This window comes from Siniperca chuatsi, linkage group LG2 (assembly GCF_020085105.1).
Source record: "Siniperca chuatsi isolate FFG_IHB_CAS linkage group LG2, ASM2008510v1, whole genome shotgun sequence".
Classification (NCBI taxonomy): Eukaryota; Metazoa; Chordata; class Actinopteri; order Centrarchiformes; family Sinipercidae; genus Siniperca; species Siniperca chuatsi.
Window position 1 is genome coordinate 20,574,907 of NC_058043.1, and position 11,212 is coordinate 20,586,118.

The 11,212-nt window shown below is 41.4% G+C and overlaps 1 protein-coding gene across 2 annotated transcripts; it reads right to left on the reverse strand.

Annotated features, from left to right (window-relative positions):
- Positions 1 to 66: 66 nt before the first annotated feature.
- Positions 67 to 9,825, reverse strand: lrrn2 (leucine rich repeat neuronal 2). Of its 2 annotated transcripts, XM_044178727.1 has the most exons (3): positions 9,526 to 9,825; positions 3,407 to 3,515; positions 67 to 3,117 (listed from the first exon to the last, which is right to left on the reverse strand). In XM_044178727.1, the coding sequence occupies exon 3, from the start codon at positions 3,094 to 3,096 to the stop codon at positions 721 to 723; it is 2,376 nt and encodes a 791-aa protein (XP_044034662.1). In that variant the 5' UTR covers positions 3,097 to 3,117; positions 3,407 to 3,515; positions 9,526 to 9,825; the 3' UTR covers positions 67 to 720. The 2 variants fall into 2 exon arrangements, with proteins under 2 accessions (XP_044034662.1, XP_044034653.1); XM_044178718.1 differs by having other exon boundaries at positions 67 to 3,515.
- Between the last annotated feature and the right edge of the window lie 1,387 nt (positions 9,826 to 11,212).

The following is an 11,212-nucleotide window of genomic DNA, read 5'->3' on the forward strand; positions in this document are numbered from 1 at the left end:
ATATTATTATATTTTCTGTATAATCTAAACTAAATGTGGTAAAAAAAAGAGAAATAAACAGTCAAATTGTGTAAATTAAAAAGATTTTATTGTATAATAGCTCAAAATAGAATTTAACACAATCACTTTTAGATCACTTTTATACTGAAAGAGAATGTGGGAGGTTAGGAATCTGGATGAGCATACTGTTTATGTACTGCAAGATGGACAACCCAGTCCAAGGTACTGAAAGCTAAGCAAAAAGGTTGTTTACATCAATGCAGGAATTTCATTCAGTATCAATTTCAAGACAGAGTTTCATCTGTTTGGAGAGAGTACGGTTCAGTCTGTGGAACAAGAAAGATGACAAATACCCTGAAGGTCTGAGCCGCTCTCCTCTGGATTGAATCAGGTTTTCTTTTGTTTCAGTCCAGTGGTCATCGGCAGCTCAGACTCATTTGTTTCTCCTGTGTTCATTCACTGTGCTGCAAGAGCATGATTGTCCAGTTTAATTTCCCTGGTTAGGGTTTAGGCATTCTTTACAATACATCTTAACACAGAAACAATGTCAATATATACTTTATATGGTATATAAAATAAATACAAATCTCTTTCTACACCACTACTCTGATCTCTGACTCCTCTCTTCTAGCTGTGTTTCACAAAGTGGATATTTGACATTTTGTATGTGTGTGAGAGTGTTTTTTTGTCTGAATTTGAATGTACACAAACATAATTATCTCAGCAGTCCTGATGTAATAGCAGTTTCTCACTCTGCTTTGGCTGATGTTCATTCCTCCCTTCTGTCTTTTGATTGATGATCAGAGACTTGGGACTTTTGATTTCCTGGAGGATGGTACTGTGGTGCTTTCCTGCCCCCTCGCCAGACTCAGTGTCCCAACCCTTGCCTGCCAGCAGCAGCAGTATGAGTGCGAGGAGCAGTAGTGTGACTGCTGTGGAGGTCAGCTCTGGGCTTAGCTGCAGGCTGGGCTGAGGCTCTGGGACATCCTTTGTCCTGAATGAAACACACTGAGTCTTTCTGCTCTCAATTGATCTCCTGCTGGTATGCTTGGCACCTTCACTGAGCCCTAAATGTAGACACACTCGGTAAAACGTCTCTGCTCGCAGGTGGGTCAGGTTGAAGCTCTGTGTGCCAGCCAGGATGCGTGTGGTGTATGTGGGCATGTGTGCATTTGAGTATATGGCTTGCCAGGATAGACGAGTCGAAGGGAGGTTGCGCTCGTTCTGCCAGGACAGGATAGCATAGTGTTGTCCGACCCCCCTCACCTCCAACCTGGCATCCGCTCTGAATAAAGGATATCCCTTCATATTAGCAGCCATCCCCCTCTTTCTTTTCTTTTCTCTGCCATGCACACCCACAGTAACACTGCGTGTATCTGCTCCCAGTGCATTCTCAGCTACACAGGTATACAATCCTGCCTCGCTGGGGGTTACCTTGTTCATCTCCAGAGTTCCCTCAGGCAGTAGCCGGTAGTGTTTGGAGGGGTTACAGGGAGTATCATCTTGAGCCTGGCTGGGAGAGATGCTGGAGGCGGATGTGTGGTTGAATCCCTCAGAGGCTGTCAGGCTGTGGCTTAGAGCAGGAGCTGGTAAACCTTTGGATGCATGGCTCGGTGCAGGACCAAGTCTCAGCCCAGATGGAGTCACCCAGTACAGTTCAGGCTGTGGATCTGCAAGAGCTCGGCAGTGTAAGACCAGTTTTCCTCCTTCTCTTACCCCAACATAGGAAGGGAGGGAGCTGGTAGGGATCATGGGGAGGCATGAGGCCGACATCTCACTGGAGGACACCTCTCTCACCCTGCGAGCTCTCAACTCTGGTGGTTCAGAGCACAGTGTGGCCTGGGGTTGGATGAAACGCACCATCCGAGGTGTTTGTGTGTCCGTTTGTGTGTCTTCAATGTGAGGGTGAGAGGCCTCCTTGGCGGCCCAGTGAAACAGGCAGTCACATCGCAGTGGGTTGGAGTGTAAACTGACCTCCTGAAGACTCGGCAGGGAGAGCATGATGTGCTGGTGCAGAGCACTCAGAGAGTTGGAGTTGAGCATTAGACTCTCCAGCCTGCTCAGCTGGTGGAAAGCCTGCGGATGAATGTAGGACAGTCGTGGGTTGTTGGTGATCTCGAGCTTGGTGAGCTCTGGAAGGTTCTCCAGGGCGGCTCTCTCAATGGACACCAGCTCCTCCATGTTGTTCAGGCCGAGCTCCTTAAGGTGGACCATGTCTCGGAAGTCTCCTGTCTCGATCAGTTTTATGCGGTTCTTGTTGAGGTCGAGGAACTTAAGTCCTGGCACTCTCCTCAGGGCCTGAGTGGGGACCTTTGTAAGCAGGTTATCGTAGAAGGAGAGGCTCTCCAGGCCCTCCAACCCTTCCAGTGCTTTTTCAGCCAAGCCTCTCAGACCCATACCACCAAGGACAAGACTCCGGAGGGATTTCAGGGCCAGGAAGCCTCGCTCTGGCATGGCCTCCACAGGGTTTCCTCCAAGCATGAGAACCTCCAAGCGAGGCAAAGCCCTGAACCACCTAGGGTCAACAGTGGTGAGTCTGTTGTTGTTGATATGCAGACGCAGTAGGGAGTCCAGACCAATGAAGGCTCCAGGTGCTATTGAGTGTAAGTTATTGTGGCTGAGAAAGAGTTCCTGCAAAGTTGGCAGTGAGGAGAAGGAGGCATCGGGGAGACGACTGAGATGGTTTTCCTCCAGGTGTAGAGACAGCAGAGAGGGCAGGGAGGAGCTCTGAGTTATTGTCCTGACACGGCTGAAGCGATTCTGGGAAAGGTCAAGGTCGGTGAGGTTGGGGAGTCTGTGCAGCACCGCAGTGTCGAGCTCAGACAGAAGGTTACTCTGCAGGCGCAGGGTGTGTGTGTTCGTTGGTATGGGTAAGGGGAGCTTGGTCAACAGCAGGTCGTTGCAGTCCACAGTAGGAGCTTCATGGTAGACAGAATCAGGGGAGAACCACGGCTTGATCTGACACACACACTGCACCGGACAGGAGACGTGCCATGGTAGTGCGTGAGGTAGTGAGCCCACAACGCCAGGCACACATAAACCAGCGAACACACACAGGAGACACTGTGTCTGTAGAAACACTAAAGTCGGCCTCATAATCCTCACAGGTCACAGGAGCTAATTCAGACAAGAGTTTGTTATGAGGATATGAGATGAATCATTTGGACCAGAAATGTGTGTGAAGTCGTGTTTCTAACAGTTTCAAGTGTGTATGCAAACTGTAAAAGGTAGGCCAGATGGTTCAGTGACATCATTCATAAAATCTTAACCAATTAAAGAGCAATTATAGTGTTGACAGCATGCTACGGTTGCTTCAGACACAACTAAAAAACTGAAATGTGTATGTTCCCTTTGTAGTTAAGGTCTGTGTTACACCAAGAGTGTTTTTATGTGCAACTTTGATTACAGTGGTAGAACAGGAACACTGTCGCTCGGTGACGGCCTTTGTTGTCACACCATCGATTTCACATCCTGGCCACAGGTGGAGGAGTCATGGCTCACAGCGTGGCAGCTCACTGTTTTGTCAGACACACAAGAGAAAAAAAGACATTCAGAACAAAAAATAGACAAACTTAAAATAACCAACTAAGACTAAAATCAGCTGTTTGAGTGAGTTTGAAAACAGTCTGTTTAAACTGAACGTGTCTATCTGATACAAACACATTTTTAAGCATCATATGTCATCAGTTCCCGCTCTAAACCAAGTTTTCAAGGATGTATTTTGCAGACTCATAAAAGCAGAAATGCTCTGCAGCCAAGAAGAGCAAGGGAGAAGTGAAGAAGAGAAGATGGACGGAGCATGGTGAGAAAAGGCTGAAAAGGAGGATTTCTGGCCTTGACTGTAGTAGCACATTTAGACACGGACAGAGTAATTCAAATGAAGATGATCATGGTAAAAACTGAAAGAAAGAAAGTGAGAAAAACTGTGCTCTGCTGTATTCTGCAGTGTTTCTTTCAGCCTACAGGAGAATAGACAAATATGCAGGAGTGATGAAATCATGTAGCACTTAAATATTTCATGTCACTACTTCACATTCAGTGCCTGTTAGAACATAGCATCTCACAAATGATATTTATTATGTAACAGTTAAAAAGACCCCAAGGATCTTTTATATTATCAGCTTTTTGTACTTAAGGCTATAAATGAGAAAGACTGCATGAATGTAGCTGTTGCTGGAACAAAAGCATACCACAAAGGCACACACACACACACACACACACGAAGAGACACACGCAAACACACCAGTTATATCAGTAATTACATTTACAGCGTTCGGCAGTATTCATCCCACAGATCATCCCAGTAATTAGCTGACCAGTAGCCTGGTGCAAAAACACCCAACAGGGAGAAATTTAATGTGTTGGACTAACAAGTATCATCCTGTTCTCGACAGAAGATTTTAAGGCTAAAAGATTACATGCTAGTTATTGGATATTAAGTTACATTCAGTAAAAAGTACAACAATATTTTTTTGCTTCATTAAAACTGCATTAATTGGTCTTTTGGCCACTTGGGAGCAGCGCAACAAGATGCAAACACAACACTGACAACTGATATTATCACCATGTCAAGTTTTTACGTTATAACTTGTTAGCAGACAGTTGCTTATTTACACATCCAACAGACACACAGCAACATCATCATTCATTTGGAGTCGCTTTTCTGTCCACCTAAAGAATGTAAGTCTGATAGTCATTTTCATTTAAGATCTTGTCTCCACCAAATGCTGAGATATATATCTGGCACTTTAGCTGCTAAATGCTCCACTATGTTTAATAGCTAGTTGCTAACTTTCTTTGTCAGCTGTTTAGTTCATGGCAAGGAGTGTTTAGAGCATTTTTAGGGGTCTTCACTGAAAACAGCTGCCTGCTGCGGCTGAAAACTACACTGAGAAGAGCGGTGTTAGGGAACCAAAACGTTAAAGTTACTGGTCATAAAACCAAAACAATGAGCTGAAACACACTGAAAGGCTCTGTGGAGTCTGATGCTAATTCTCTTTAGGTTCAAAACTACAAGTGATACCTTTCACATTACATGTTATCATTTGATTAATTGTTTATACAATAATATTAAAAATAGCAGCTTTAAGTTCACCAGCTTCATTAGGGCATCCACCTCTAATATGCTGCACTTACAGAACTGCGGTGATGCTGAAACTATGCCCCCATGTGTAGAATTGATACGTCATCTTTGAAATTATTGTGATTTTATACGTCCTGTTCATAGAGACATTAGGTAATTCAAGTCAAAATGAATGCAGTTGTGTTCGCCACAGTCAGAAATGTACAAATCCATCTCAGAGAGGCTTTAACTTTGAGATGACAACAGGTTCAAGACTGTATTTTAAAGGGATCAACAACAGTAACTTTTATTTTGAAGCCTATTAATGGGTTAATTTACATTATTATTGTCGCATGGACAACAGCTAAACTGGTTTGTAGAAGAAGTATTTGTTGTGAATTAATTCTACACCAACATTTTCATCTGATTTTTACTAGTTATACAGTCATTAAAGTTTACTTGTAATTGAGTCAACACTGGGAGCGTAACGTTTTACTGTCCTCTGTCTTCAGAATGATGCTGTTTTTCACCCTGATAAGAAAAACAATATTTGGTGGGACACACTAGAGTTATATTATGTGATATCGGTATCAGACACATGCCGAGAAGCCACGCAAGGCTTACTGCATAGTTGCCATGGAAACAAATCTCCCAGCCTCACTCTGTCTCAGTGTTTTGAGATTTACTTTGGAATTTGTTTTGGTCCAATCTGTGTATCATTTGATAAGAACACAGATGAAACAACACTGACTGGACTTAGGAAACAGAGGAAGCTGCAAAACTGCATGTGTTCTACAAATCAGTCCATTTTCTGTGATGAAGTTCTGTATGATTATAAATAAAGTTGTCATTAGATGAACTTTTTACCTTCCTGACACTTGCAAAGGCTTTCTATCCTGGCATCTGGTGTGATAAAACTCTGCATCTGCCACTGAGGTCTGCAATCTACATGACTAACAGGAAGTACTGTGCAACTCTGCAGGCTTTAACGTCTGGTAGCGGAAGAGGAGAAAGTGTGTAGAGATGCTTGCCAAGTTTTTTTCTACAAACAAGAAGGAGAAAGAATTGACAGATTCAATCTAGCACAGTTATTGAGATGAAGAGAAAAGCTATTAGCACTCACTGTAGTTTAATTTTATCACCAGCACAAAGTGAGCACTGTGCTCACATGACTTTGTGTGTACTAAATGCAGTATGTTATCCAATCTCTGAGCTGTAACAGTAAAAAAACACAGGAGCAGTTCTTACCTCCTGGGGCTCAGACATTCACTTTCATCTCCACTCTCTCATCTTTTCATATGCAACCTGCTCAATAATGGATTCATCATTTAATTTTGATGTCCCCCGTTTTTGTCATTTGCTCTCGAAAGCTCAGTGTTTTTGGGAGTTTCAGGAAAGCAGAACTGTGTGCTGATGTGTGTATTTAAAGGACTTGCGCTGCCTTGTAATTCTATTCTATTCTAATAATTGAACTCATCAATTCAGAAAAGGAGTGTAAAATATATCTGTATGACTCAACGGCTACTGTTGTGTATCACAGAATATTGTGGGAAAATATATGTCCGGTGAAAACAGAGAGAGGAAGTTAGCGAACTACGATGGCTTCTTTATTAGGATGCAGGTAAACATATGTGTGCACTTGAGCAGCTCCTTGTATACACTGAGCACCCCAAAACACCTTAGCGCCACCTTCAGGCAATAACAGAATGTACTGTATTGTAACAGTACATTCTTCTCATTAAGCATTTTTACTTATTTTCTTTACACCACTGCTACTTTCATAACTCTGTCTCCTTCCAGCTCTCCACAATCTCCTTGTCCTTTGTGAATTGTTTTGCTCTTAGTGGCCATTATTACTCCCCTGACTCAGATTTCTTTGAGAGTTTAGTATGATTGCACAGTAGCTCACAAATTATCCACAGCAATACAAGGATGAGTAAAAGATCCTGCAGTCAACAACTGAGGAAGAGGATATTTTTTCTTAAACTATTTGTAAATAGATGCAAGACCTATGTTGCATAAGTAAATAGAAATAGTGACTGAATATAATTGTACTGAACTAAATTTCCACAAGCTCTAAGTTAAAAGCTAATTGTCACAATTCTGTTAGTTTTGGCTTTTGACTCCAGTTCCCATAAATTCTCTTAGCAAGCGCTCAAGTGCATACGTTTCAAAGGAAGATGCAGATGCACGTCAGTCAGTCACAGCTGAGCGGTGAGACAAGAGTATACCTCATGTTTCTGCTAATCTCACAGTAAATATATAAAATGATGCAGCAGAACCAGAGATATCGTCTTTTTTATTCCACGGGTTCTTCTTCCTTGTCAAAACCTGGTGCCTACATTACCCACAATGCAATTCAACCAGCAACAGTTCAATTTGAGATTTGGGTGTGTTATGCTAGTAGCAGCTAATGTTGCCTCGAGCCGCTAACTTCAAGCATAAATGAGGAGTGGTCTACAGAGATCTGGTGAACTCACTCCTTATTAACTCCACACCCACTGATTCTTTTCATTTACAAACTTGTAGTCTTCAGCCCCAACACATGTTGACACAAGTGACATCACTTTAGGCAATTTATCAGATTTTGCGCAGCTCCCTCTGTAGCCACAAAAGGCTTAATAAAACTTTTTTCACAAATGTAATAGTACTCCCCAAGACCTGTAAACAGACTTGGATGGGAAAAATTGGTGGAGCTACCGTTTAATCACACTACCAAATATAAGAATATTATGTCAGTGGTTCCCAGCCTGGGGACTGGGGCCCCCAAAGGCATTCTAAAATCTATCATCGGGGTTACAAAATGATTAAAATGAAAAAAAAAGATTATTTGATTAATTGATTATTTTTTCTTATTTTTCTCAGTTTCTACATGTTGATTGGTTGCTTTTTATGCTTTAAAACATCCATTCAAGTCAAGCTGAAGCCCTCATGCAGATATTTGTTCATTACTGTTGACTGTAAACATAACACTCTCTCAAACCTATCTTTCAAAAGATCCTGTACTGCTCAGCATACAGGGCTTTTGTGCATTTTTCTGGATTGTTTGACTATCATATTCATCCTGAACCCAACAGATGCAATATAAGTTCCTGGATCAATACCTAACCTATCCATGTGTCCATTTGACAGGTTTTTCTTGTGTCTTTTTTCTTTGAACCAATTTTGAACATTATTGTTTCATACATATAAATGGATCTATTTCCCTCCCACACAATCACCCACACACCCAATAAAATGTGCTAAACCTCCACTACTTACTGTACCTACACGTACCCTAGATGGCAACCAATTAAACAAAGAAATAATCAAATATATTAAAATTATATTAGTTTGATTGTTGTTTGTTAGACTTTCTGGACAGTTTGTCTTTTATGTAAGCACCTCACTTCATCTGACACATATACAACAAACTCAGCATCTGAGTTCCTGTTTACAATCAAACCTCTCTGGTACTTAATTAGAAGGATGTAACAAACACTTAACATTTGCTGTACAAGAGAGGAAAACAAGCCAATACAATGATACAGTGAGGTGAAACAAGGTGGCTTAAAAGCATACAATAAAACCCTACACACACTCACACACACTAACACACAATCCTTCGCTTTCTGGAGAGAAAGATGTCAACTTTTAGATTTGTTTTACTGTAAGTCCTACTTTTGGAAAGAAAATCTGACATTTGACGTTCTTAACTAAAGATGTTTTTGACTTTCCCAAAACACTTGTTGCAATATAGCTTTTGCCATGCAATTCTAGATTTAACTTTAAGTTAGGTGTGGGATAATTGATTAGATGGTGGACTCTATCCTCTAATGGGCAACTATCAGGAGGTCAATGGCTTGAAAGTTTTCAGAACCCCTATGGAGGTGAAAACCCCCCCACAGGAATTAAAAGTCTGTTATTTCAGACTAGTCACATAAATGCAGAAGTTAAAGTCAGACATGCCTCTCCTTTGGCTCCATTTGACTTTGATTTTTCAAATCTAGCAGAAAGGGAGAGCCAGAGGGAGCTGGAGAAAAGCTTTTAAGACCCACATTTTCTAATGGATAGAGGGAGAAAATAGGTATGGAATAGAAATACATGCTTGCATGAAACGGTCCATTGCATAAGGTTTGTTTGTTCTGTGCAGCTACGACACAGAGACTCTGCAACAGGGTGAAATAGAGAAAGAGAGGATTTAGAAAGCAGGAGAGGGGGATGTATGACAGAGATAGAGGTGCTGGATGCAGATCCTAATAATATATATATATATTTTTAAACAGACGCATTGCCCTGCAGCTGAATCTGTTCCAGCATGCACACAGACACATACACACAAACTTACAATTTGTCTAACACAAACACACACACCTGCTACGAACACCTTTGCATCCACAGCTGCATGAGTGACTGCTTGTCTGTGAGCGCTGTGATGTCCTGTTTGCTTAGAAAATTCTATCAATATATGTCAGGTTTCTTACCGCAACTGCAGCACCGGCTACATCTCTCTCTGACGTTTCTACCTTTCTTTATTTGCTGTCTTTCTTTGCAAATGCTTCACGTGCCGGGATGTTTTTTCTTCTTCTCCCTCTCAGTCACACGTTTGTGGATCTCTTAAGATTCCTGAAATATCACTTCCCTAGCTCTCCCCTCTCTGAGCTGAAGAGCAAATTGGCACAGACTGAATCTCTCTCCCTTTCTCTCTCCCTCCAGCTAAAATGGAGATGAGGTGTGTTCTGCAGCAGAGCTTCTGTCCCTCTCAACTCTCCTCCTTTCTTGCTATTGCCTGCCTCACTCTCTCTCCCTTTCTCTTTTCCCGTGTCACAAGCCGAGGGAAAAAACACTTGTGTTAGTTACAGTGTGTTACTTTTGCTGGATGAGAAGTTTTCTTTGGCTCCTTGCGGCATTTTAGTTTTCTGCCATCGTCTGCAGATTAAAGACCTGCTTATAATGCCAGGTCATTGATAGCAGTTTGCAGGAGAGACACAGTTTCAATTATGAAAGTTATTTTGTTTCTGTATTTCAGTATCTTTATTAGTATAGTTTCTATACATTGCTGATTGTCTCACAATTCAACCAGAATGTGAAACATTTTTTCAGAGCTGAAGCCTTATGTCATTAAAGAGACTTGTTGAGCGATTTAATTTCTGTCTGGTTTCAATGTGGAATTACTCTAAATCCTTAAAAACCTATAGTGCACATTGCAGATCTCAATTTTTCTCAATTTTTGTGAGCTTAAACAATTTTGTGAGCTTAGACAACTTCAGGTTTCAATAAGGTTTTAATGAGCCTTATTCTAATGATGCTCTGAGAAGAAAGCTCTCAAACACCTTGAGCAACGGGTATGCCTAAAAGTCTGTATCATCAAAACAAGGAAATATATAAAATAGCCAAGAGTAGAAACTGATAAAGTAATTAAACCATCTGTACAGACTAGCGAGCAACAATAAACATAAAAAAGAAATCAATTTAGCATTTTAACATTTTACTACTGTTGTTTAGATTCTGGTTGGGAAGAGGGAGGGTGGACAGTTTTTATATTATCTCCTAACATCTTCTGTATAATACCAAATTGACAGGTTGTGGCTACTGGTGGTAATTTATGTACAAAAGAACAGGAATTTAGTCCACAATGTGTGCAGATGTTGAGATGCTCTCTGACCTACTGCAGCATGCATATATATTGAATACATTGAAAATGATGAAAGCAATACAGTTTGACTGGACTGTAATGGAGGTATAACTCTACTCTGTGTATTGCTCCAGGCTGCAGCAATACAGCAGTAACATGATAAATAGCATGCATGCAGCAGTTAAGTATCCCCCCGTGGGAATTAACTTGGAAGTAAAAAACACTCCACACTTGATACAAATGCTGTAAGGCAGATGGAAACTGAAGGTTGAGGAGGTAACGTCTGTTGACCATGATGCTTGATGTTAGTTTAATAGTTAATACCCCTACTTCCTATGGCCCTGGGAGTCCAGTGAAAAAGTTTAGAAAAAGTTCTAAAAACCCAGTGTACGTTACCTGCTCAGCACCAAACTGCAGACAAAGTTATTGAATAAATGGTGAACATAGTGGAACATTTAGCGGCTAAAGAGTCAGATATTTCCCTCCGGAGTTGGTGGAGAAACAGAGCCAAAAGAGCTATAAGTCAATACTGGACT